This window comes from Xiphias gladius, chromosome 6 (genome assembly GCF_016859285.1).
Source record: "Xiphias gladius isolate SHS-SW01 ecotype Sanya breed wild chromosome 6, ASM1685928v1, whole genome shotgun sequence".
NCBI classification, from domain to species: Eukaryota; Metazoa; Chordata; class Actinopteri; order Istiophoriformes; family Xiphiidae; genus Xiphias; species Xiphias gladius.
In genome coordinates, this window is record NC_053405.1 from 15,852,015 (window position 1) to 15,879,919 (window position 27,905).

Here is a 27,905-nt window from a genome sequence, read left to right on the forward strand (position 1 = left end):
TACTTTGAAACAGTCTGAAAATAAAATAAAATTTAAAAATATTTCTAAAATACGATTATTAATTCAATAATGATATGAAAGACTCGGGAATCTATTAATTTAGAAATTCTATAATTACCATGGGACCAAAATCCATTAATAAATTATTTTGTCATTATTCATGCTCTCCACTCCACCATTACTTAATTGGTGAAAATAGTCATAATTACATGGAAATTTCCATTTTTATTAGTAAGCTGTCGTCACAAGCAGTCCAGTAATTGCTTTTTCAGGCGAAGATGTGATGTCAGTGTGATGTGTGGACAAGTTTCATGCAGGCTGGCTGCAGAGCAGTACTGACCGAGATGCGATGCCGAGCAGACCTGTACATGTAATTCCCTGGGTCGTTGCTTTCTCTGTGGCTGGGGAATCCAGCATGCCACCCCAGTGCCGGCGGGGATCCATCGATTGATTGGCAGAAGGGCTCAACAACTCAATGAGCCAGTCACTCAGCTGATCAAAACCTGATATCTTCATTGGCATGGGAGCAACTCTACATGGTATTTGAGATTCAATATTTAAAGCTGTCTCATGGATCAGAGGAGCTTGATCCCTGACCTTTTCTATTTAATCACAGGTAGAGAGATTGTATTGACTTATTGGCTCCGAAGTGGAGAAGTGAACGGTTAAACAGGCCACATCGACTCCAATGGACTGAGTTAATCCCCATGAGAATATACAGGGAGTGTTGAAAAGAGTCCTGAGTATGTGTGTGTGTGTTTGTGCAATACCATGGACTGGTATATCTTGTAAAAAATGCAAATAACAAATTTGAAAGTGATGCATTGCAGCAGCATGGTTGCTTGCCTTTCTGGCAAGGCTTATCCCTCATTTTTTATTAATATATTTATTATTTGTTTCATTAATTTAAAGAAATTATCAATCAATTTAGGTGTAGCCAGAATTAATCCTCTGGCGATGCTAATCGTTTGGAGAAAATTTGAAACGGTGCATCATCAGTCAACCGGCTCCATCAGACTCTGTTATCTGAACCAAGTGTCCCCTCATTTTAATTTAATTCAACCCCCCCCTCTCCCTCTTGTTCTCCAAGAAGGAAAATTACACCGTGAGTAGAAGTACAAAATGATTTTGGCAGCCTGCACTGACAAACTCCTCCAATCACTGTCTACTTCTTCAACGTAATCAGACCTTTACAGCTTACACGTAATTTCCAAAGATGATATCAAATGGTCATCTGTCATTTTGCTTTAAGTTTTGGAGTAAAGAATAAAAAGATTTTGACCGGGAACTTGTTATTTCACTCTACACAGGGATTGTTTACTACTGTTGAACAGCTATGCATAATTAAAGGTCCTATGAATAACTAAGACCATGCATTTAACCATGCCACATTCTCCCTCAGGGCAGAAAAAAAAAAATCTTCAGAATGCGCTTACCAAGGTCAGGGGTTGAGCTCTCATCAGAAACTCATGTTCCCATCATGCCATCATGAGTGAATGGGGAGTGATGGACAGCCTTGATGTATTGATCTACAGTTGTTAGGCTTAAAAAAAAAATTCATACACACATAAACACAAGCACTGTATTACATCACATCATAGCTATGGTGTGTTTATGTGCCACATCTCCTTCTATAACTGTAGAATCAAACTCTTGAGTTTACATCTTGGTTGCTTAGTTATTACGAGTCAGAGCGTTGCCCTCCAGCGGACCACACACACACACACACACACACACACACACACACACACACACACACACACACACACACACACACGCACACAGCTCACTGAGACCTTGGAGCTACCTGGCCAGACACTTTAGAGTAATTAAACAAAAATAGAATACCAAATGGACCGTGAAGTATGGATCTCAGAAGAAAGGGGGGGGGTACACGGATGTCACTAGGACAATCCAGGGTGAAGTTGTGAAACTGTATGATAAATGTTGTTCCATAACCACAGTTGAGGTGGAGTGATTGAACCCTTTTCACCGATCACCTCCACTGCAGGCTGAATGAAATCATCGGGGGAACGTAGCCTCTGCTCTCAGCAGCCCCGACAGCAGAGGACACACAAAGACAAACACGGATACACACACACATTCAAAAAGTAATTTCTCCAACTGCTGATCCTTGTTGGTTGAAACATCAAACATTTACAATGTTACATTAGTGATCCAAATGAGACCAGGAAATGAAAATATTCTGTAAATCACATAATTTCTGTAAATTATGTTTTAAATTCTGCGTTGATAGCTATGTGTGATTATACATCTAATCCTTTGCTTGTTTAGAAGACGTGCCCATGCATGCTGGGAGAAATGTGCTGATCCAGCCTGCTTATCAGCCAGTAAACAACTTTGCTTAATTTCATTTGTATTTGGGCATTTAGTTGACTTATTCAACAGCTCATGATGCAAGAGAATAAAGCCACTAAATATCTTGCTCGAGAGCACTTTAGCAATACACATGGCTGCTGACGCACCCACAGTGATTCCTTTAGGCGACCAAACTTGTGTCCTTCTGGTTACAGGACAGTCTCTCTAAGCTCAGTTTAGCATGGTTCCTCTGTACTACTCAATCGGCCAAACGCCTACAGTAAATGGCAAAGACACACACACACACACACACACACACACACACACACACACACACACACACACACACACACACACACACACACACTCACACATCCTAACACACCACAGGGGAACTGACATGGCTCTGAAGGTCACTGGCCACAAAACAGCTCTGATTCCCAGAGGGTTTAATGACTTTCACACGCCCTGTTCACTTTCCCACTTTCACTTTGAAAACAGCGGCCACTGGATTTTTCTGCGTATAATTGTGATTAATCCATGTGCTGGTGTTCAGCATGGGAGGGATTACTGCCATGAGGGACAGCAGGCATCAGGGAAGAGGAGAAAAATTGTCACGCTTGACATGACCAACACCCCCTCCCAAAAAAAATTTATGAACTCAGCTGCCAAGTTTGCTCACTGTAAAATGAGTTGGGTAATTGAGTTGAGTTTCTAATGTAAATATAAACACTGATCGATTGTATAACATTTATTCTTATGAGATGGCGCATCAGAATGCTTTAATTATTGTGGGATATTTTCAGAAAGTCATTTCCACTGCTGTCAATTAAAATAATGCCACACACTGCTATGAGGTTTGTCTGTCAGACTGACAAAAATCACTTTATTTGGTAACTGTAACAGACAGTCTGTTAGAAGGGGCTTTTCACAATCCAAACTCAAGCATTTGCTAAGTAAATGATCCTGCCCTTGCTGTAATTTTCAGTGAAATTGAATCGCAAACTATGGTAGATGTTTCATTTTAACATTTTATACCAAACAAAGTTGAGGAAACTAAACCTTCAATCTTATGAAAAACCACCAACCCACTGTTAAAACACTACACAGAATCAGACAGATTAACTTTTTTAGACCGTTTGAGAAATTACAGTATATCTTCCAAAGACAGAAAAAACGGTTTGTTTGCTTAATCATACAGCAAACAACAGAACATGTTGGGGAAAAGTAAATGGCATCTGGTAGGTGTTGTGTTGGCTGAAAAGGTTAATTAGGTGCGTGTTCGCTTGGAGGAGAGCAGACAATGATGCTCTTTACGGAAGAGGAGGCGTTGCACGCCCGAGGGGCCACCATAATGACACCCCTCAGATCTCATTATCAGGCTTATTGATTGGTCATGGCCACCTGCCCCTCCACCCACACATACAGAACCAGACACACACACAATCACGACCACAGATGCCACAACAGAAAATATGAATCTTTTACTCACATGCAGAAGGATTACACAGGCACAGAAAATGTATACACATATCTCATACTCAGGTTAACAAGAAATTCCAGTCAACATTCCAGATATTGGCTCTCTAGCTCCATCCACAGTCTCCTAGACACACACATACACACACACACATTGAAACAGACACATCTGTGAAAGTGGCACACTCCACATCTGTAATGTACTTACACATAAAAAAAACACACATACCTACTTTAAAATACATGGACATTTTCAGCCCCTAATGTGACGCTGCCATTTTGTTGCAAGGGAAAATTGCTTTCATTAAAATTAGCACAGTGATAATAGATGTACGTCCAGCGGGGTTGTCAAAGGTTTGAACACTCAGCTGTGACAGGCCCACACACTCCCACCATCATGAGATGAACCAGCAGGAGATATCTGAAATTGTTTAATAACATGCTGTCCTGCACTTTGTTAGCATCTTCTCAGACATTGGTGTACAATACAGAGGAAATGCATATTGGAGAATACCTAAAAAAGTCATTAAACATCAGCTTGGGTTGGTTTGCTTCCATCCTTTCCATATGAACACATTACACATTACAGAGCTTTCAGATTCTGCCCTTCCAACAATTTCTGCTAACCCACAGCAGGGGAAATCACATTATGTCATACAGTAAGCGCGTAGGTTTGGTTATTTTTAGGTAAGAAGAGAAGAGGTGTTAATCAAATATTTCCAAATTCCTGACCAAAAATAGCTCTGGGAAGCAGGTTGGCCAATTCCCCCACCAATTACATAACTACCGTGGAGGTGAGTCTCTGAGAACCAAAAGAACTATAGTAATAAATCCAATTAAGGCCTTTCCCCACGCAGGACCCATTTTTCCACTGGTTTCTTGCTCCCATCTCCCACCTGCCACGACCCTCGATCACAGAACCCGCTCTACTGGGGACACAGGCTAGGCAACTGGCACCAGTACCACATGGCAGTGGGATGGAGGGATGGCAGCAGGTGGCACAGATTGCACAGATGCAATCACACCCCCACACATGGAAACCTCAGACTGGAAGAGCAAGAGGAGGACGGACAAGGCTGGGTGGGTTGGGTAGGTTAAGAAATGGAGGAAGAAAGGAATCAGCGGCATAGTCGTGAAAGAAGGACGTGAGGACAGGAATGAACAAATGGAGTGGACTAGTTGGGTGAAACGATTGAGAGGAGGTGGGGTACTTTTTACTTTTTGATTTGAGATTTTTAAGAGTTCTTTTTTCCTTTTATTGTCTCACCCAGATGGGTTCAAAATGGAGGTGTGAGTATGGCTCATACACAAGCATGAAATTAAAACAATCTGGGACTCATTTGACTTTGCACTGACTTCATATGTTTTTGCCCTTTTTAAAAGCAAACTTTTGCATCTAAAATACATGTAACCAACCTGTGATTTTTTTTCTTTCTTACTCGAGTTTGAGAAAAGCTTTCAACACGATAAGCTGCACACACAGCAACAGTTTTAAGGTGCGCTGGGCTATTTGGATTGGCCCTTTAACGGAAGGACTTTGAGGGAAGCAGTAGAGGAGGAGGAGGTGATGGATCAAGCTGTTTTCAAGAACAAAATGGTTGAGGACAAGAAGAGAAAAGTGGAGTGGAGTGGAGTTGGGCTATTCTTGCAACACTTTGTGTAACAGGATCACACATAAAAAGGTGGTTCGTTATTGACATTCATTAGTTTTCACAGAGGCACAGATAAATCACCTTCATTTTCCCCACATTGCAGGTGTATTATAGGCCTGCTGCATTTGGATTTCACCCACGTCTGGTCTGGGTTTAGACAGTTTAAATAAACACACAAGATATATGGGGTGCTTTTTGTGCAAAATCATATAATAGGTCAGTTATTTGTCAGTTAATGGTACCCTGGGGTGCACCTAATGGTGCGTCTGTGAAGACAGTAGTGAGTTCAAGGCAATATTCACAGGCTGCAATATTCCTAATGGAAGTTAATTGTGCTGTCACAGACAAATATTTGTTGAATACCCTGCCTAATTTGACATTATTGTTTCCCATCAGGACACATTCGGTCAAGTGCAGGTGTTTGTATGACTATGGGCAGTTGCGTTATGTATGAATTATTTATTATTGTGTTGAGACTACCATTGTGATTGGCTGTGTGCCTTCGGGGAGGCCGGAGTGGGCGGGGAGCTTTGAGAGCCTCTGCCCGCGTCCCGTCGTGCCTCCCAGCAAAGCGGCGCTGGGCAGGAGCAGCAGCAGCATCCGCCGAGGAGCAGGAGGAGAGGGAGGCGAGCTGAGCGCATCCCAAAGTTTCAGGCTGCAGCTGTTCGGACACCGCAGACACGAGGACCAGCGTATGTGGGATGAGGTTTGTAGAATATTCACGCCAATATTTATACTTACAACGCATGTCTTCTCGAGTCCAGCACAATTAAAGCTCGATAGACCCGTATCGGACATGGGTTTATAAGAGTGCGCTGTGAAACACCGCACACTATGACTTGCATGTCTGTTAGTGCCGTTTAAGATACCGTACTGGTAAGTTTCAAACTCCGTCAATTCCGGTATTATTTGTGTCAAACTTTCGAAGTTGACCTCTCGCCACAGATGCCCCGTTCTCTTGCAGCCCGGTCTAGTCTGCCAAACCACTATTAGCTGATCACAAGAGTCCTCCTGCCAAAAAGCAGCAGTAAATGCCTCCGTTGGTTTGGAAATAAACAGGAGAAATGCTAAAGATGGGGGCTTGATGAGGCAAACTTAAAAGTCCTAATAAAAATGCCAGAAGAACACCCTGGCATTTTTGCCAAGCCAAGACCAAATTGCACAAAATTTATTGACCTAGGTGACTGCTACATCAGCTGTATTTATTTCCCCTTGTGCTTTTTCCTCAGAAATATTATAAATATTATAAACTATGTTATGGTGATTTATGTCTCGTCTGACAAATCTAATTATTGATCTAGTATTGTTTTTTGTCAATATTAGATCAGAAGCAGAGAATAACACTACCTGACATGGCTACTGGGAGTCTTTAATTTTTTTTTTTTTTTGCTTACATTGCTTCATTTAAAACCACAAAACCACCGGGTTACCACATCATGGGCCAATTGCCATAGAATTACTATGGCAATACCTGTGTGACAAGACAGAATTCCTTCTCTCCTTTTAGCCCCAAGCATGAAATGCGGATTCGAACTATCATACTGAGACGGGATGTATTTTTTCCCTCTGAACCCCCATAGTGTATCCGGGTAGCACAGATGCATACATTCTAAACAGCTAGCGGTACGCAGGTGAATTTAATTTAGAACTGCCACTCAGAGTATAAATCTAATTTTTCCTCATAATGTCTTTTGAATTCCATTTGCTCTTTGAAGTTTTCAGTTGATGCTGATAGGAAAAAACTCTATAAGCGCTGTGTTGGCAGTGCATTACTCTCCATCTGTGGTCGACTCCCATCAGTTATTGTGTAATTTGATCCATTTCCTGCATGGAGGTGTGGGCTCTGGCCCATCCTGCACCTTGTCATTTACCCGCCACAGGGCTCTGAAATCTTTGCCAGGCGTTGGATGCACCACAGACTTCCTGGACTCCTCCATCCATATTGTTTCACGTTACAGTGACAACTGCTGAATAATTAACTGTGTTTTGTTAACAGTAATGAGTAGTGTGAGTTTTTTTAGTAAGGGATACCCACATTGGACAGCTGCTCAAGACTCTCAGCTTAAATGAAAAGTAATTGGAACACATGACCGGGTATATGTAGTACGCGTTGGAATTTCAATAAGGTTAAGTAGCTGCAAACTATTGTATGTTCTCATTTTCATAAGTTTGCATTTAATCGTCAGTGCAGCAGACAGACTTCATTAGGGTTTGTGATGGGTTTTTACGCTTTATTTTAGCCTGATGAATGAAAAACTTTAACAAACAGTAGCCAGATATTGGGCCTATTTTGGAATTTTAGAATTTTAGGGAGATGTGTAAAAAATCAGGCAAAAAAACATCTAGAATATTTCCATTCCAGGAAAACATGCTCATAGTGCGGGGAAACAAAAAAGGAAAATGTTTGTAAAGGTTTTTTTAATCAATAGTCATGAAAATGAGAACATACAATAGCCTGTGACTACTTTGCTTTATTGACCACTCTCAATTTAACCGCTTCTGATAAATACACAGCACGCTGTGGTAACGCGGATCGGCAGGAAGTTGTCAGTGTCATCATGTAATGACCTGTAATGAAAGGAGAGATGGAAAGGAAATAGAAAACCCAGGTGAGTTTACCCACAAAGCCGTCCTCACACTCCTGTCAGGATATACAGTATTACATGGAGCACATTAGTGAATCAGGTTCTCAACCACATAGCCGTCTCGCTGTGTCACTGCCAATCTCTGTTATGAGGTTCGATATCTTACATCATTTATATTCTCTATTGCTCACCAAGGTGGTTGCTGTATTACATTGTTCAGGCATTGTTTAAAGTGAGTCAGGAGGTACACTCACTAAACTGTCTTTGCAGCGTCGCTCTGATAGCTATAATTGAAATTTCACGCTGTAATATGGTTCAGTTCTGAAATGGCTTTTTCATGTGGAGCCATGGAAAAAGAAGTCATCTCTACATTTTGTGGTACTTGACTGTATTGCCCCAGAAATAATATCGATGTCACACTGAGCGTGATTCAATTTGGCAGTATATAATGTGGCAACATAGCACATATGGTCATAAGCATTCTGTGAAGAGCCACCTCCTGCTGACATGAACAGAAAACCAGCAGGAAGGTGGAACAGCTTCCGAGGAGACGTAGCAGAGTCACCATGGGTCTTCAGCCCTGATAAGTAAGAGTGAGGCGATCCTCCGAGACGTAGAGGTTTTCATTTCCTGTTCAAGATCGCTTGTCAAATATTCATCAACCCCTTAATCTATGTATCTATATAGCCCTTTGGTAACTGATACAGGACGCAGGATTTATTGTCTATCTGCTCAATCCCAGCTCAGAGATAGACCCCAAGACCCCAGAGAAGCTCCCAGCACGAGTCTATTAACTCGTTTGGAAACACTAGAAGAGGGAAAGAGATGAGGCCAGTACACCTATTGGAATGAAATCTGCTGATGGACCAAGAAGTAAAGTGTGAGATCTCCTTTCTTCTGCCCTAGATGTGGTTGGCCTTGCCTTTTCTGGTTTGCGAGGGTTTAGGGCCTCTACAGCTCCCCTCTCTCTGTACCCCACTGTAGTGCAGTAATCAAATCAGCTGAACAGACTGCCTTCACCTCATCAAGGTGATATGTCCATGTCTTTGTGATGACTTTTCTTCTATGTTAAATCCTTGCTTAGGAGTCCGACTGGTGCCTTCTATTTCAGTGGGGATCAGAGTAGTCAGGAGCTCCCCGCTGAGCAAAGTTATTTCAGCTTCACTGTTTGAATCAGCACTTTGCCATTGTTGAGTACTTAAAGCTCCTTTTTTTTCTTAAGAGGTTGACTGGATTTACTGAACATTGCACCCTGGTATTGTATTTTCACAATAATGGGTGTGAGTCATCTGTTAGAAGGATTTTCTTTTTTTTTGCATTGCTGACTGATAAGCATTGTTTAACATCCTGGCTCATGGTTGCTCTGACGTCTCAGGGCGTTTCCTTTTACCATCTAAAACAAAGCTTCTGACTTTTTAAATGCTGACTCTAGGCCCTGCCACCTTGGCTTTGAGCGAGTGTTGTGTGAGCAGGGCATGTAATATATATGGCCTTCATCGCGGGCCGGTTGACTGGCTGGCACAGGCTCTGTTCTGTCCCAGTGGACTTGACAGAATGGCTGCCTGATGGAAGGAAAGTGCTGTCTTCTGACTTTAAGAGTGCTGACATCTCCATATTGCCTTACCCCTCATACACCTCCCACTTCCATTCCCCCGAATCTCATCTCTCTTTTTCTTTCTCTCACCTCCCTAATTTCATTTTTTCTCTTCCTCTTACCTCCAGATGTATCTGATTGATGCCACCCAACCGTCTGTGTTCCCTGGGTAGCCGCAGACCTCTGCTCTCTCTGAATGCAGGCGTAAATCATAGGGATGACCATTCAGCTCTCCACCTTTCCTCCCTGCTTCTATCCTTTCTCTCGCTCTGTCTCGACTTCCCTTCTGCCCATTCTCGTTCATCTCTTACCTCATCTTTCATCTGACCCCCGCTCACCTCGCCACCGGGTTTTTATCCAGTGCTGTGCTGTGCCGTTAGCCATTGCGACAGCAGCAGGGGGTCCTTCAAGGTGAACTATAGGGTTTGACTGGCCGTGGCAGCTGGTCCCATGCTCACTTAAGCCCTCCGTCTGTCCTCTCAACTGCCTTTTTGTCTTAATTAATACAAAATAAAAATATTTGATCACTTAAAACTTCTCTTTCTTTCACACATTCTGACTTACTATCTTACTCACTGATCCACACTTTAATCCACTCACTGGAAACCTGGAACCACTTGTGAACTGGTCTGTCTTCAACCTCATCATTGTGTGAATATTTCATGCCTGTGATTTGTGAATTAAATATAGGATGTAGGTGGATATGACTGGGCTGACTTTTATTCACCCTGACTGGTGGGACAGGAGGGGGGTTTTTGGAGAAAGTCGGAGGGTTGGGGGAGACAATTTCAAAAAGGGAAGCAGGGGTGAGTGTTGTGAGGGATTGATGGAATAATCAGATATGACAGAGGTGGTGATTAAGGTGGTGAACAGGACAGGAAGGTGGTTTCTTTCGGTGCCTGCCAGCAACCCGGCATCAGTGAGGTAGATGGCTGGAAGCGACAAATGTGTTTCAGGACTCTGTTGCCTGTGAGTCAGCCCCAAAGGGCTTCATAACAGAAAAAAAGACATTTAGAGCCTCAAGAGTCATGACTGGGTGAAATAAAAATCACAAATGGATTCGCTCTGTGAGAGTGTGCATTTGTTCTTTTTTATTGTGATTTTATAGCTTTTAATATTTTCTTTGGAATGCCTGTTTTATTGAACAAGGTGCAGCAGACACAGTGGATTCTAGATGTGACATTATAAAGTCTCAAATATGGAGTTTTTGTGCTTTTCTCAAATAAAACCACAAATTGTTTCAACATTTTGAAATGCCCACTATTGAACCTGGTGTAGCCGTTTTGTTTTACGTGTTATCCCTCATTGTCAAATATAAAACTAAGCAGGCTGTATAGTATACATAGATATGTCTACATGAATATGCTGTCCATACACCACCTACAGTATTTATATAAAGTAACTAATTACATTACAATAGAATACTTATTCCAGCCTTCTTTGCGCATCCACACACCCTTGCACTATTTGTAATCCTGCTATAGTTAACACTAAAAGTTTGATCCGTATGTAGACATGTTGTTGTCGATTGTTGTTATGAATGAGAATAAAATGGCTAATTGAAATGTATAATGGCTTATTCGAGAGAAACTCAATGTAGGTGGGAGCAAAGGACAGGATGCTATGGAGTACATATTGTCAACCATAATTAGGACTCACTATATAATGAGTCAGTGGTCTGTTCCTTAGGCTACCAGGATGCTCTACGTACACACTTATGACTATATGACCAGTCACGGGATGCGTGTTGGGTTTGTGACGGTACATCTTTCTATGCATGTGTCTCTGAGGGTGTTCTGTATGCCAGCAAATTGGTTTTCTGTGACCATATATTGTATCCTGCTGGGATCCCAGGATTTTGGACAATTTAGGCAAATGCATTTACAAGTTTGAATAATCTTGATCAGCAGCAGGATGTCCAGCATCCAGCACTGTTTCTCCACACAGCTACATGATTGACTCCCTCTGAACGTTCCCCGGTGGCAGCCAGCCGCACCGGTGCTTCAGGCTGTCAGGCAGAGTGACACAGACAACCAGGAGAGAGGACAGACAAGATTGGAAGCTAAATAGAAGGGAGCCCCCTCCCCCTCCTTCCCTGATGTCTTTGGATCTGATCCTGCTTTTTTGGAGAAACGTGCTGTCTGCCATGCAGCAGATGACCCTGTCAGGGGAGACTTTCAGCTGTATCTAAATCAGGCCTCGTTGTATTTAGGTAAAACTGAAAGCTTGTCTTGTACAAAATGAATACTGATCTAGAATTTTTAATACTTTGAATATTGATGCTGGAGTGACCTTGAAAAACCCTAAATATGCTGATAAAGAAAATAGAATGCATGTTAATCTGGGCTGGTTATAAAGTGATAGATTGCAGGCAACTTGGAAGATGGAATTGCTCAGCTGTATAACTGCTGTTGAGAATCACAAAGGGCTTGTTTTTTCCCTTTGCTCCTTCATCTGCGTACAACTCCATTTGTCTTTCCCTCTATATCTCCATCCCTTGTTCATCTCTCCTGGTTCACTGCAATATAAGTCTCTGTATGAGCTGATGTGAACACCTGCTTACAGCAGTGGGTCACTTTTTCTCTTTAGGAATGCCTGACAGTGAGATCCATACTTCAACCTGATGAGGAGTAGGCAGTGGGAAAGTAACTATGTTTATGATGATGGAAAGGTGCTTGAAGAATGTATCAATATAAAATGTACTGCCTTCTCTGTTGTGTCACTGTACCTTTTCGTTTTAGAAGGTCAGCAGTCTAGAGTGCTTTCCACTCTCCCAGCACTGCCTTCTCATTTGCATGTACGCTCAGTAAAAGAACAGGGTGCTCTCTGTCTCTCTCTCTCTCTCAATGTGTCTTTTTATCTGTCTCTCACACACAAATACACACTTTTTTTTGTACATAAGAAAGTGTGTGTACAGAGCCGAAAGGCTGGCTGTGTTGGAATAGCAGAATATTTAATTACCCAACTTTATCACTATTACTGTAGCTACTGCCTGTCTGCCAGCCTAATTATGATGGGGTCTATCTGAGGAGCTGGCTGTTCGTGAGCTGAGCTGCCTGCCAAGTGTGAAGAAAAACAACTCCACAGATACTTTGTCTGTCTCAGGTGCTAAAAATACCTGTAAGGCGGCTATGTTATGGTCTGTAGATTTGAATGTGCACGCGTGTATATATATAAATGTGTGTGTGTGTGTGTGTGTGTAGTTCCCTCAGAAGATAGCTGAGCATCTGTGAACTGCAGGTTAAGCTACACGTGTTAAAGTTAAATACTGTAAGGTTGGTATCTGGAGAAGGTTTGTTGTATTGGAGGTGACCTGGTCCTTGTTGTTCTCATTAGTCACAGACACGCCACAGATGGCAACTCCCAGCGGTGATGAATGAATCCAGACAAACAGCCAGGAGTCACAACAAAAAGACAATCAAACATATCAATAAGGCTTGATGATGGATGGTATCAGTGTATGGTATCTCACAGGGGCCTCCCACCATTTGACAATGGGTATGTGTGCAGCTTATGTGTCCTGTATGAATGCTGTATGTTTGTTTTGTAAACACCATTGCTTTTAAAATGATGTGGAGGGGATACTCACCCAAGCGTGTGCATCTCATGCAGTCCCCCTTTGTCTTTTCTTTAGGTCCACTTTACCCTTATAAGCAGCAAATTGGAAAGGGGTTAATTCAATTCCTAGCAGGCTGTGACTGAGACTGGGAACATTTACCATCTCTCTCTCTCTCTCTCTCTCTCTCTTTCTTCTGCTCTTGCACACTTGTTCTCTCGCTCTTTTCTCTCGTTCCCTTTTTTTCTAAAGTCTAATTATTTTTAGAAAGTGGCTTCACTCAGGCCACAAATAATGACAAATCAAGAATGTCCCTTCACTGAACATTGTGGAGGCTTGGCTTGGTTGGAGGACAGCGGTAGTCTGTGGTCCTCCTGCTGAAAAGATCATGCGTAGCCTTGTGTAGGTGAGGAATTTGTGTGATTGTGGGCAGGGGGTGCATGAGGGGCAGAGAGAGAACAGGGGGAAAAAACCATCAAAACAAGTGGCCCAAGACAATGTCACATGTTTTAGGGAATATTTTGAAATCTGCGTTGGGTTTTTGAAATTTACAAATTGCTTCTAAATCATAACGTGTGATGTAAGCATATATGTGTGTAGGTGTATGTGTGCGTATGCGTGGGTGCATGTCAAAGATAGCGGGAGGAGGGAAAAGGTGATACCCCGGTCACCTGAGAGGTAACTAAATTGTTGTCAGCTCTCTTCATTTCATGTACCCTGATGAGTTCTGTCAACGTTAGCTTGACCAGTGGCTCTGTTAGGAAGTGATGAAAGTGGTTCCGAGTGTGTGTCCATGTGTGTGAGCTGTGTGTTTCAGTGTGTCTTTCTATCTATACACTGTATGTGTACCAAATTTGTATGTGTTTAGCTTAACTAAACTTAATAATGCCTACAGTGTGTGTGTGTCCATACCATTGTGTGTGTGTTTTTGAATGTGAATGAGCTGTGATGCACACACATTGTGGTGAACTTCATTATGTGTGTGTGTGTGTGTGTGTGTGTGTGTGTGTGTGTGTGTGTGTGTGTGTGTGTGTGTGTGTGTGTGTGTGTGTGTGTGTGTGTGTGTTCATGTGTGAGAGAGGTGTCTATTTAAGGGTTTTTCGATGAAGACTGACAAGTGTCCGCTTCGTTTCCCTTCATCTCAGGGGTCTCGTCGGTGCTTGAGGAAGTGTTCTGGAGGAGAAACGGACTGGGCGAGAACTAATGTGAGTTGAACGTGATGAGGCTGATGGATGACAGAGTGTGTGTGTGTGTGTGTGTGTGTGCAGCTGTGTGTGTGAGTGTGTGAGACTGATGGAGGGTGATGTTGGGAGTGAGACTTAACGAGGAGGAAAATAAGCTGAGTAATCTCTGTCTGTCCTCCCTCTACCTCCCAATGACTTATTCGAGCACATACACGCACACCTACTCACACCCTGGTAGATCATGTCATGAACTATCTGACCACTGACTCTACAAAGGCTTGTTGCAAATGTGGGAAATACAATATCTTTTCCATAGAATCAATCATTCTGTGTACAATATATTTTACACTCATAGCTATGAATGACTCCAGTTCATTGCTTAGATAAATCGATATACTGTAAGTAGTACTAATAGCATACCTGTTATTAAGACCATAAATTTCACTATTTCACAGAGAACAATTGTTTTCTCTCTCTCTCCCTTAAGTCCATTCCCTGCCTCCCTTGGTCTATTTATCCTCTTTCTCTTTCTCACTGATGAGTAAGTGGGAGATAATGGAAAAATGCTGCCACTAAATAATTGCAGGTTGGATAGGATAAGATGAGGAGGTTATGTTTGTACCTTTTAGCTGCTCATCCCACATGCAAAATGGAAATGATCCCAGTGTGTGGGTTTTGTCAGCAATGTTCTTTTTTCTGTTTCATTTTGCTCCCACTTGTGTTTCAAGTCTGTATGTGTGTGTGTGTGTGTGTGTGTGTGTGTGTGTGTGTGTGTGTGGATATTTACTGTATGTGTTAATGCCTCTGTGCATGCGTGTGTGTGTGTGTGTGTGTGTGTGTGTGTGTGTGTGTGTGTGTGTGTGTGTGTGTGTGTGTGTGTGTGTGTGTGTGTGTGTGTGAGTTAGAGAGAGAGTGAGTGGGCCGTTGACAGTCTCTCAGCCAGATCAGACTGGTCTGTCTGCATCCTTTTGTGTCTACATGTTACAATAGAGTTTTCCCTGTGCAGTGACCATCTGTTGTGGGTAGAGTTTGAAGTACTTTTTGAGTACAGATTAAAATGCATGTGTGTGTGTGTGTGTGTGTGTGTGTGTGTGTGTGTGTGTGTGTGTGTGTGTGTGTGTGTGTGTGTGTGTGTGTGTGTGTGTGTGTGTGTGTGTGTGCGAGTACCAAAACCGATACTGAAAGTTGGCATCGAGTTCACCGACACAGGTATATTCACATATAGGGATGAGGGATATGTGGCCATGTACGAACCCTGGTTGACTCGCAGTTCTCTTACCCTGCTATTAGTTTTGTTGCACCTGTAGGGGTGGTAGAAGTTTTACTTTATCGTTATTAGTGGTTGAAGAATAATTAATGAATCTGACTTACCTACAAACTAAATAACTAAGTCTGGTGACTTCACAGCAGACATTTTGACCTGTCATAGAAACGAAAGCACAGCTCTAATTGATAACATTTTAAATAATTGCGTTCCATTTGGGTGAGCTAGCTCCAAGGCCCTGCTATTGTGCATTCTCGCTCACTGTCATTGCTTTTTTTGGGACAACTGATAGAACTGAGCCATTCAACTGTGCTTTTCCGGCTATGATGGGTCAAAATTTCTGATGTGAAAAAGGTCTATACCAGGTTTGTATCTGAAATAAGCTCTTATTTACTATGAAGTGCCCTATATTTACCCTCTCCTCTCTTCTTAGTGTGCAATTTTTGCACTATACAGTATAGTACCCATAACAATTCCCACAGTGGAGCAAAAAAAATTAGTGTACATGGCATGTATGACTTTCTGCTGTGTCCCATTTTATAGATGCAAAAATTACTATTGTGCATCATCACTCAGTTTTCTTACTGTAACAGGTCAAAATGCCTACTTTGAAAAAAGCCTGTTCCTGCACAGTTTCAACTTCAACCTGACCAGGAGACTAGTTAACAAAATAAGCCTGTTTACACCAGGGTCCTCAACTGCAGTTTATTTAAGCAAAGGTTTTGTACAGCTGCTTGTATTAGTAAGCTACAAAAAACAGCAATGCACTGAGTTGCATATTTTGTTAAATGAAAATAAAATGTTGTTTAGAAAAATACATACATTCCTTAAAAGTAATTTTTTTTTTTTTTTGAAAAGTGCAATTTGCGATGATACATGGCTCTACCTCCTGGGTATCATGGCTCTCACTTGTATTGCCTCATCCTGAAGCCCAAGCACTGAGCTGCACGCTGACATTTCCATTGTCAATCAGTTTTACAAAGGCCTGGCTTATCTTAAACAAGCCTCATCACAGCCTAGAAAATATGAAGTCATTCTTAAATCCACTGGCACAAGACCATAAAGGAGGAGTTATAGAGTAACTGATGAGCAACATTACGCCTAGTAAGGTTTTCTGACCAATTTTTGCGTTTTGCAACTCACATCACTCAGAGGCAGTGACAAGTTGGAATTGCTTGCACACACACATGCACACGTACAAACACATGCGCACACAGCAGGTCTGTTTGTACACACACAGAAGTGCACATTCATTCACAGCGTGAGCGCCACCTCCCGGGTATGTCATCCGGCTGCCAGCCTGAGTCTGGTGCACCACGCACCCCGGAGAAGGGGGCTGATGAAGCAGGGGATAGAAGACCTTTGAACTGAAGGCAACAGAGAGGCAGAGAGAGAATCAGAGAGTGTATAGAAAAGGCGTTTTGCCATGGTCATGCAGAGGAGAGTCAGTCCACTTTGTGCCAGCAAACCTCTCCTCTCTCCTCTGTACTGCTGCCCGTTCACAACAGGAACGTCTGCTCTATTCATCCATCCTTACCTCCTCTGTCACTCTTCATAATTTACTTTTCATCTTCCTCTGTATTCTGTCCATCCTACCTTCCCTACTTTTATCTAGATAAATTGACTCACTCGTCTGTCTTTCTTTTTATCTCTTGTTGTCCTATAATGCTCTCTCTTCATAAAGACTGTAACTAATTTATTATAAATTCAAGTCTACCTTAATCTCTGAATCCCTTCTCATTGTCCCTCCTTAATACATTAAGTTAAAATTTAAAAGCACTTACTATTAATGCCTCTTCCACCCATCTCTCTTTCTCCCTCTCTCTCCCTCTGCATCCTCTCACCTTTGTGTCTCCTTACCATCTCTCCAGACACACACACCCAGTGCTCTCCATATCTCTCTGTATCACATTTGTCTAAGCAAATAGCCCAGTCACCACTCTATTCAGACAGGCTAGCAGGTAAAAATGGTTTGCATATCGCGTTTCCTCCATGATTCGAAACCTGGCCCGCCACAGGAGATGTGATTTTGGATTATTGATGAGGCTCCACGACACTTTGTCGTCCCCTCCATCATGTGAACAAATGAATGACGGGGGTCAACAAGTGAAGAAATGGCCCACTGTAACAGTGCACTGACAAACGAGGGTGATGTAATGCGGCATCAGTGTTTATAATCATGCATTCATTATTGCTAATGTGGCCGTAATTACACCATAATCAGCTTACTAATTGAGTGTCATTACAGAGGATGCTGGTGCTGTGTTCTCCCCACAGATAGCTAATGTCACTGTCACTATTACTTATTGAGTAGAGGGTCATAATAATCACATCATATGATGAAATGAGGAAGGAATTACTTAATCTTCTCATTATGGTCCACATTAGAAACAATCAGTCCTAATGGAAAAATTGTGCAATGCCTTTAGTTTTATTTTGAGGGATTTGACTGTGTACCGATGTTGTGCAAATTAAATGTCCTCATTAGAGCCTTATTAGTGAGATTTTTGGACAGTTATCTCAATACTTTTCTAACCAGGTGGCTCTTATGCTTGCAGGTGGTGATTTAGAAGGAGCTGCAGTTATTCTTCGGCTTAACCAGGAACATCTGACAACAAGAAGGCTGTTAACGTCCCTTTGTCATGTCACGAAAACAGTCGGAAGAGCTGCGTAAACAGATTCCGCATTCAGTAGACTGAAGATCGAACTGGATGAAGCCAGTTTTCATTTATGACTGACGAACTTAAAAAACGCAAACTCACCTTCTTAGAACCTTGTAATTCATTTCCTACCGCTTGTTGTTTCTCTACTTGTCAAGGGAAGCAGTTTTTAAAGAAATCATCCCAAAGGGAAACAGCGAAAGAAACTTATTTCAACACCTGACAGCTCTGACCCACTTATCACGCTCCAACTAGTTGGGCTGAAGGAAAAACTTTGCATTTAGCAGGCAACATCAGCAAAGGGGATGCACTGTTTTATATTCCGGGCCATTGATCCACTAACCTCCTGCTCTAATTAGCCACACACAAATACCCGCACATGTGCGCGCACAAACAAACACGTGGTGTTGCTGGCCTCTGCAGGTGCTTTAAATAGTCTTGTGATTGTAACCCTTGTGTCTGGTTCTCAGTTCAGTGACACAACACCCAGACACCCACACTTACACAGCTATACCCAATTGGGTGTTAGAAGTCCATCTGCACACCATTAACTCCCACTGACCTTGACTGTGATCAGACACATGTTTGCGTTAGCAGGAGACAGTGTCACATCCTGTCTGCTCTGATTGAGGGTGAGAATGAGAGTTGTTGTGGCAGAGTGGCGCTGATAAATTTTACTGCCTGAGGGTTGGCCAAGTAGTTGATATTAATTGTAAAGTGGTGTGTGTGTGTGTGTGTGTGTGTGTGTGTGTGTGTATGCATGTGTGTCTGTTGCATTGTTAGAGCAGATGAAAGCCGGGACTGTTTGGGTCATGTCACTTTGACCTAGATTTGATGAAATAAACTGGCCACCAGAGTGAAACGTGTGCAAGTCCTGCTGAGATCAAAATACACATATTTTTGACAAATACATTAAACTCTCTGAACTAGAGATTGCGCTGCAGTCTTCTTACTTGTTAACTACCAGCTAACTTAGGCTACCTAACTACTACACCCAATAAACAGGGTCTGCAAAATAAAACTTGTAGAGTGCCTTTTTATTTAGCCTCATAATCAAACTCCCAGTCTCCAGTTTGGCCTCATTCTCTGTGCCGCCCCTCATGAACACCTTCCCTTCCTTCTCCACACCTCCTCCAAACACAGCAACCATCCAGTCAGTCTGTAAGCCCTGCCTTCGGGCCCCGTGGAGGATGAATGATGTGCCCACACTTGACTATGAGTTGCTGCTGTCCCCGGCTAGCTCCTCCCTCCCGGGGAGTCCTGGCGGTGGCAGCAGCAACCCCCCTCTGGCCCTGGTTGGGGTGGACGCTGAGCAGCGCACTGCCTTGGCCTTTGTAGGCCTCCTCATGCTATTCCTGGTCTTCCTGCTGGTCAGGTGCTTCAGGATCCTGCTGGACCCCTACAGCCGCATGCCTGCATCATCCTGGACTGACCACAAGGAGGGGCTGGAGAGGGGTCAGTTTGATTATGCTCTTGTGTAGGGTGATGTCTCAACTGTGTAGAAAAGGGAATATTTCATTGTACACAGACAGCATCTTTTACAGCATTGTCTAATTTAGAAGTGAAGGTGGACAGTAGAAATGCATAGTATTGTGAATGCACTCTAGAAGGGAGGTTTACCTGATGTTGGCCTATGCCTAGTTTATATCACTGTACTGCAGTCTGCGTACTAGTGTAAATATGAGGCTCCCTATTTAACCATAACAAGTCTGGTTCACCAAGAGGCACACCATGCAAGCCAAACACTCACCCAAACCAACATGTTTGACCATGAAGAAAAACAGAAATAACGAGCTGCACAGCTGCCTTAACCTGACCTAATGTACTAGCCTAACATGCCACCACCTCACAGCATCACTTTAGGGCTAGGTTTTGCAAATTCCACCGCTTGTCAGATCACGACAGTTTTTTTCAAAGCTACGTTTTTAATGAGAACTCGTAACACGCAGAACACAGGCAAAACCTGAATGAAGGAGTTTACACTTAATGCAGATGCCCCTTTAATGAACCAAGGTCCATTACAAAGCATCCATGTGTTCAGTGCTGATCAAGTAGCACAAATCCTCACTTGTTTTGATTTCGGACACTGATCCTCGAGCAGCACTGCAGTCCCAGATGCTTTTTAAGGCCCAAGCAGGTAGTTTATATCGCCATGAAATCTCGTCCGTGTATGTTTCGTGTGTTACTGTGTCTATAACTGAGAAGCCATATTGAAACTATATAATCTCTTATTACTGCAAGTAAAATTTTTGTTCTTGGTTGTGTCCTTTGCTTTAGTAAGCCTGCCAAGTGTGGTGATGAATCAAACAGCAACCTTTAGGCAAAAAAAAGCTTTATTTTTCTATTCTTGACTCAAGTTTGGGAGTCTCCTTTTTGCTATCTTTCTGTCCTTTTCCTCTTACTCTATCAATCTTAGACTGTGGGTTTTTGAGGTAGTCATGCAGCCACGTCTTAGAAAGAAGCAAAGCAGGTAGCTTTGCTTTTTTTTGTGTTTTGTAATCATATATTTTTCTGACTATCTGCTTTGTTTTTGATACACTGCGCTGAATCAGTGAAAATAAAAAAGATTTTCTTCCTCAATTACTCTTCTCTAATTTCCACCGATAGCTGGACTGTGTGGAGGTTCCACATTGTTCATGTTGGAAATTAAATAAAATGATTCCTACGTACTTGTCGTCATGTGTCACATTTGTTACCCACGAACACTGAGGGAAAGGAAAAACTCAGGCACACAAGACTTTAAAAATATAACCCACAATACTTTATTGCCATTTATGTCACTGGAAAAAAGTTTACAATATGATATGAATCACTCTAATTTTACAGACTGCCATTTGGTGTTAAAATCTTTGGTTTTTGTCGTGTACAAATATGATCATTCAGGCTATTAAAAGATATTCCAAATGGCTGATTGATTTATTGATCCTCAACTAGTAGATGTGGTGTGACTGGATGATTGTCATTTCAGCTTTCAGTTAGACTTTGTTATAAACAGGTGTCAGGCTTGTGCTCAACATTTGAACTGCTGAAGCTTAAGGATCCTTGTTTTTTGAGTTATAAAGCAAATGATGCTGACAGTGTTGTTTCAAGTTTGACACCGAAGCTGAGATACAGTAAGCACACGCGACACACTGCCTTTTTTTAAACATAGTGGCGAATAAAAGAAATATTACAAACTGACAATAAAGATACAAAGTATACAAAGGTTCCCAGGTTAGAAAAATGGTTATGTGTTATAAACATTGCCTAGGCTGTGGGACAGTGCATCAACTTTGACTGTTAAGACAAAAAGATTATTGTTTAGCACCATAGGTCCTAGCTAGAGATGGTTTTGTTTGCATTGATCCTTATGGAATTGTACAGACAGTGTAAGCTTGTATGATAATAGACGATGGGAATGTTAATTATCTTCAAGTCTGACATCTGTGTTTTGATTCCTTTCTGTCTTGATTTGACTGGTGACAGTGGTTTCAAACAGTTCAGTCAGTGATCGACAAATAGGATGCTGCATTTGCTTATTATGGTTTTGCTTCTTTTTTTTTTTTCTCAACAAAGCAAAGTCAACAGCACTAAAGGCCTTCAGTCTTGGGTTTACTGTGAGTATTCGTTTTTGTAGCCTTGACATAAAAAAAAAAATCTACATTTCACTTAAAAATATACAATTTAATTTTCAAGAAGCAAGTTTGATAATATTGGTTTTTCAGCACCGAGACAGTACAAAAGACAGACAAAAACAACAATAAAACCTAGCAAAAAACATGTCACTTTTGCAATTCAGATTCAAGACTGAACTTTCTTTGTACAGCGTAAGAGATGGTATATTCTAGCACCTTTTTTTCTCTTTGAGAGAAAAAATAAATCATGAGATATGAAAGATGACCTGACAGATATTTTGTTTGTTTTTTTTGTGAGGTTTCATGTTCACCTGTGCGTGTCCTTACACTGTAAAGCACTACCTTTAATTACAGCTTAGGTAATGTTAACATGTCATGTACCTTTGAGACTGTTACTGTGTTCAAATGTGTGTCTCGTTGTGTTGCAAACTCAGACCTCAGACATCGAGCTCACTGTAAAGTCAGAGAAGTCAGATAAAGTCAGCTCATTGTCAGGTTCAGCCTCCCAACACCAGCTGTTGGCTACAGCTCTGTTCTTAAGACTTAATGAAAACGCTGGCTATCAGGGCCAGAATCAGTGCACCTGACGTCTTAATCCCTTAAAGGATAAATACAAATGTGACCTGATCTATCTTCTTTCAAGCCTACAAGCTACTAACTGGTGTATTCCCTGCTCATGATGGATACTGAGGGTCACTAGCACCCTCTTTTGTTTTGAAGTCAGCATCACAGCATCGTGTCCATACTCGGTGAGAAGTACTAAGGTAACCAAACATGACAGCACACACACGCAAACACGCTGATCTCTGCTTGCCGCTGCCCGCAGGCAGGACAAAAGTCAGTCACATTAGAGAACTGAACACAGCTTGCCGTTTTCTCATCTGAAAAATTGGTTGGCATCCAGCTATAAAACAGACCGCTATGGACTCAAGAACCTGAAATGCTGTGTAAATGTTGCAGTCCTTCGTGTTAACATTTTTCAAACAGCACAAATACATTAAATGACACACTACAATACTGAGAGGGGCATACGTGACAAACCTTGTTCCCCAGTGTTGTGATTTTTTTTTTTTAGCAAGATCGCAGAGAGGTGAGAGAGTCCTTGGACCACCATGACAGCACCTGACCCCTGATCTTTGACACCACTTTAGCTCCTGCACAGTGATTTAAATACCACCATACATGTTGCATAAAGATAGTTTTGGCCACTCTCAGCACTTAATTTCTGTTTGCGTCATTTCTTGTTTTCTTGTCTACAAAAGCGCTTCATGGAATTGTGGGCCACCTGTCTGCTATTTTGTCTGCGCTGTGGTCCAAGCACAAAGACACCTCTCTGCCATCTCCTCCACCTGATCTCTCAGTGGAGAATGAGTGCTAGGTAGGAGTGGAGGGGCGCAAGAGGAAATGTAGTCAGGGTAAGAAAAAAAAAAAAAAAAAAAAAAACCAAACACACAAAACATGAACATACAATAACATGAACAGTAACAAAGTGGTGGTAGAGTTGGGCTGATTGACTCAGTCTTTCATAGCCCTTGATAACCTCCTGCTGGTAGGGATGGTTCGGCAGGGGGGAGATAGGAGGAGGAGTTATTTGATAAAAGGGCAGGTTAAAACTCAAAGGCTTTAGGTATCAGTCCAGGGTAGGATTAGGAGCACGCTCTGAGCTCAGTGCAGGTGGATGTGGAGCTTGATGCGAAGGGCGTCCCCTATTTCTCCTTGTAGGTAGTCACTGTCATGCTGCTCCTCCAGCTGGTGTAGTCTTCGTGGCCCAAACAGCGGCAGGCTAGCGATCTCCAGCCGGTAGGATCCTGGTGGAGGCGGCCTCTTGCCGAGCCGGAGCACGCTCTTTCCGTCACGGCGTTCCAGCAGGCGGAAGTGTTCATTAGCGTTGCCGTGGGTGATGACGTATCGTACATGGTGCTCCAGGGGCTGCAGGGCAGGCAGAAGCTCTAGTAGAGGCTCCTTGTTGAGCACCGAGGCCCGAGAGAGGTTCATGGGGATGGAGGCCTGGGTGTCCATACTGGCCATGCTCACTACCGGCTCCTATAGTGAGGACAAGGACAGATGGGTGACTTTGAATTGTTTAGCAAATCAAAAGTGAACCAGTCCTGACCCTGAAACTGAAAGGAACTATAACAAGTAGAAGAGGCAGTTTGTTAACACATGTACCTGGTTTAGCTCATTTTCATCAGTGTTGCGCCTGTGTCGGCCACTCTTTCCTCCTCCGTTGATCTTACACTCGTAGCAGGCCTCAGGAGACAGACTGTCATCCTCCTCACCCTCCACAAACTGGCCTGGGAAACCTGAGCCTGTTATACAGTGACTGGATGGAGACAAACATAGAGTAAGAGACATCAGTGAATATTGGGAGTGAATTCTGTGTCAACTTCACCACTCCCAGCACATGAAAAAGAATCAAATGTTTTCTTTTGTTAAGATGTTTCCACCAGCAGTTACGCAAACAGTTACTATTCACTTGAGAAATATCAGTTGCTGAATGTTGTTCCCTCACCCCTGTCCAGCTCTGTAGAAACCTCCAGGACAGCCACACAGGTAGCCTCCATCAGTATTGGAGCAGCCGTAGACACAGGGGTTGGTACCCGTAGAGCATTCATTCACATCTTGGCAGCCACCAACGCTCTGCTCAAAGTCAAAGCCAGAGGGACAAACACACTTGAAGCTGCCCAGTGTGTTGTAGCAGGAGGCAGAGCCACACACTGTTCCTGCCTGACACTCGTTTTCATCTGCGGGCAAACGAGAAAAAAGTACAGAGACAGGCGATTAGGTGAGTGTGTGTTGGAGCAGTACTGTCACATAGCCGACATATGATCATACACACACTTGTTTCCTCCAGATTGAAGAAAAAAAGGCTTTTGAAATTACTTTTGAAACAATTACTCCTTATGATTTTATCCTATTTGGTATTTCAGAGGCATATCCATTTATGTTTGGGTACAGTTGCATACTTACAGATTTGTATATATTGATAGAAAGAAGAAATTCCATTACAGTAATGTATTTATATTAATTAATTAGACTGTGCAGACTCTAGTGTGCAGAAAAATCTTCGTGTTCAGACTGTTATATATTAACATGATGTGATCATCCTGACATATTTTTTTAGTATGGACTAGATGTACGATGTGGTAAAATATGGACCAACAATAAACTGCAAAATGTGCAGAAATACCAGTGAACCTTCATGCAGTTCTGTGCAAAACTAAATCAGATAACCTCAGAAAACTTACATATGATGATTATATATTTCAAACTAACAGGGAATTTTGATGAATCTGTGACTATTTTCTACCACATTTCTACTTACAGAAACAGGACATTATACATTAAATTATACTAGAGACGAACACGTAGTTGCAGTCTCATAGTAAGACTTGAACTTTACAAAACTTTTTTGTTCATTACTGTCACGAAAACAAACCCACAGACTCGGAGTCAGAGTAACTCACCCACACACTGGTTCCACTGGTAGTGCTGCACGTAGCCCTGAGGACAGCCACAGCGGTAACCTCCCAGCATGTTCTGACAGCCGTGCTGACAGCGGTGGTTGCTGCTGCACTCATCCACATCTGAGGAGATGTAATGAAAGACTTTTAATTTCTAATTAAGAGTAGTGATGACTAGTACAACTCCGGGAAGCCACAATTTTTCGGTCCCCTACCTCGATCACAAACACCTCAGTACAACTCTCCAAACTATATCAAACCAAATATAAGGGTTATTGGATCTGCTCACCCTCGCACTCCACGCCTGTGGTGTCCAAGGAGAAACCTTTAGAACATTCACAGTTGAAGCTACCAGGCGTGTTGACACAAGAAGCCCGGGAACCACACACACTGTTCTGAGCCGCACACTCGTTGTTGTCTGAAAAAAGAACATTCAGTTTTTGTGTTTTGTTTTTTTTCTTTTTGTTGTTCCTTAAGACAAAACTTTTTCCGGTGCAGGGTAACACGGATCATCTCCTGTCCTGTACTCACCGATGCAGGCAGTCTGGTGCTGGGTGAAGCCAGGAGGACACTTGCAGGTGAAGCCTCCAATGGTGTTGACACAGAGGAACTGGCAGTTATGCTGCTTGGTTGAACACTCATCCAGATCTTGGAGGGAAATAAGTAAGCGTTTAAGTACCACGAAAACCGAATCACATTGAGAGATGAAGCCTCAAAGTCATAAAGCTTGTAAAGATGATATTACAGCCATGTTTCAAAATTTAATTTCTAATATACGAATGAAGTATTGATGTTTATAATTATAATCATCAATATAGTGAAGCAATAAACAGAACTCAGACTGCTGTTGTGTTGAAAGCAACAACATTACTACAATAACTAACTATAAAAAAGATCATGAAATAATATCTCATATTCTTTATGGTGCTACGCTACGCATAGATACATGTTTACAGACATATGTACAAGTGAATTCAGAGTACATGTACCTTTGCAGGTCTTTCCATCTGGCTGTAAGCTGTATCCTCTGGGGCAGGAGCAGAGGTAGCTGCCTTCTGTGTTTTTACACAGGAAGTTACAGGGCTTTGGAGACAGAGCGCACTCATCCATATCTGAAATACGCAGACAAGAAAATTAAGAATACGGGCAGGGATGCTGTGGAAAACGTTTGTGAATTAATACCAGTGTTATCATTGAAATGCTAAAATCAAGTGGGAGAGGGAGAGAGCGGATAGAGATCAGCCATACCGACGCAGGAGGTGGCGGTGAAGTCAGTTTTGTATCCCACATTACAGTGGCAGCGGAAGGATCCAATGGTGTTGATGCACTGACCATTTCGACACAGATCTGGCATCACCTGGCACTCGTTGATATCTGGAAGTACAGAAACATTTTAGTGTGTGTGCTCTTTCTTGTGGCTGCATTTAACACGTTGTACCTACACTCACTTGCTGTCCTTCCCAAATGTAAAAACTTAATTCTATTTATTTAGTTAGTCTAACTATTTTCAAAGATTGTGGTAATTAAATTTGATTAAATAAAAAAACGGAATAATTAAAAACAAAAAATAAAATAAAATAAATAAGTAAAATGTAGATTTTGCCGAAGTGTTTACCATACTTTATATTGTCACTTTGTATTGCAGTGCTTCTCACCTCTTCCATCCGTGGTGTAGCCGGGTCCAAGTGGGCACATCTTCTTGTACTGTACGGTGCCGGGCAGCGGGCAGAGCTCACACTGCGACCCCCAGCCTCGGCCCATGTTGCAGCAGCACTCAGACTTGGTCACACTGTTCCTGTTGGTGGACGACTGCTGACACATTGTCTGCAAGACCTCAGCGTAACAGAAGCCCTTTCGGTTGTCTAAAGGAAAAAAATGACAAATGAGTGTTTGGAGTTAGAAATGGAAGACAGACACCATTATTTATTACAGAAAAATAAACCAATCAAGATGAAATTTTGTGGTTGCTGAAGCAGCAACTGTGTCAATTCTTCATCTGAATTTGGGAAGAGTGTAAGCACATTTTCGGTAATGATGTGTTCACATCCACAGTCTGACAACATGTTCTCCAGCAGTAGTGATCTTACCAATACATTCGGTGCCAGTGGAGCTCGGCTCAAAGCCGTCGTTGCACTCGCAGCGGTAACTTCCCACCGTGTTGACACAGCGCCCGTTCTTACAGATGCCAGGCTTGGCGCGACACTCGTTCAAGTCTGCCAGTATACAGAGCAAAGGATAGGGGGATGAAGAGAGTGAAGAGGAGGAAAAACAGCAACTATACCTCTCACATTGGCTGAACCATTTTTACTCACCCATACATCCCTCTCCATCTGGTCGGCGCTGCATGCCAGGAGGACAGATACACATGAAGGTACCAATTAGGTTTTTACAGGTCATACCCTTGGAGTCACAGTCATCCAGACCCTCCGAACACTCATCCTGGTCTGGAAGGGGACAGTGAGAAATGGCCAATAGGTAAAACTACAACACCCAGCTTGAACAAAACTCTTAAATCCTGTGTCAGTGTTGTCAAA

General features: G+C 42.4%; 2 protein-coding genes across 3 annotated transcripts in view; one reads left to right on the top strand and one right to left on the bottom strand.

Moving 5' to 3' along the window:
• Positions 1–6,065: 6,065 nt before the first annotated feature.
• LOC120790770 (cortexin-1-like) lies at positions 6,066–20,950 on the top strand. 2 transcript variants are annotated; one of them, XM_040128611.1, is made up of 3 exons: positions 6,066–6,156; positions 14,331–14,390; positions 18,192–20,950. In XM_040128611.1, the coding sequence occupies exon 3, from the start codon at positions 19,394–19,396 to the stop codon at positions 19,772–19,774; it is 381 nt and encodes a 126-aa protein (XP_039984545.1). In that variant the 5' UTR covers positions 6,066–6,156; positions 14,331–14,390; positions 18,192–19,393; the 3' UTR covers positions 19,775–20,950. The 2 variants fall into 2 exon arrangements, with proteins under 2 accessions (XP_039984545.1, XP_039984546.1); XM_040128612.1 differs by lacking the exon at positions 14,331–14,390.
• A 1,243-nt stretch (positions 20,951–22,193) lies between these two features.
• The window catches only part of fbn2b (fibrillin 2b), a 65,266-nt gene continuing 59,554 nt past the window's right edge, over positions 22,194–27,905 (bottom strand). The window contains exons 55-65 of the mRNA XM_040128610.1: positions 27,684–27,815; positions 27,459–27,584; positions 27,027–27,233; positions 26,620–26,745; positions 26,361–26,483; positions 25,903–26,019; positions 25,661–25,789; positions 25,375–25,494; positions 24,420–24,651; positions 24,077–24,230; positions 22,194–23,950 (exon numbers count right to left, since the gene is read on the bottom strand). Coding sequence (XP_039984544.1) covers positions 23,573–23,950; positions 24,077–24,230; positions 24,420–24,651; positions 25,375–25,494; positions 25,661–25,789; positions 25,903–26,019; positions 26,361–26,483; positions 26,620–26,745; positions 27,027–27,233; positions 27,459–27,584; positions 27,684–27,815 — 1,844 coding nt within the window. The 3' untranslated portion in view covers positions 22,194–23,572. The remainder of the gene's footprint in view (positions 23,951–24,076; positions 24,231–24,419; positions 24,652–25,374; positions 25,495–25,660; positions 25,790–25,902; positions 26,020–26,360; positions 26,484–26,619; positions 26,746–27,026; positions 27,234–27,458; positions 27,585–27,683; positions 27,816–27,905) is intronic.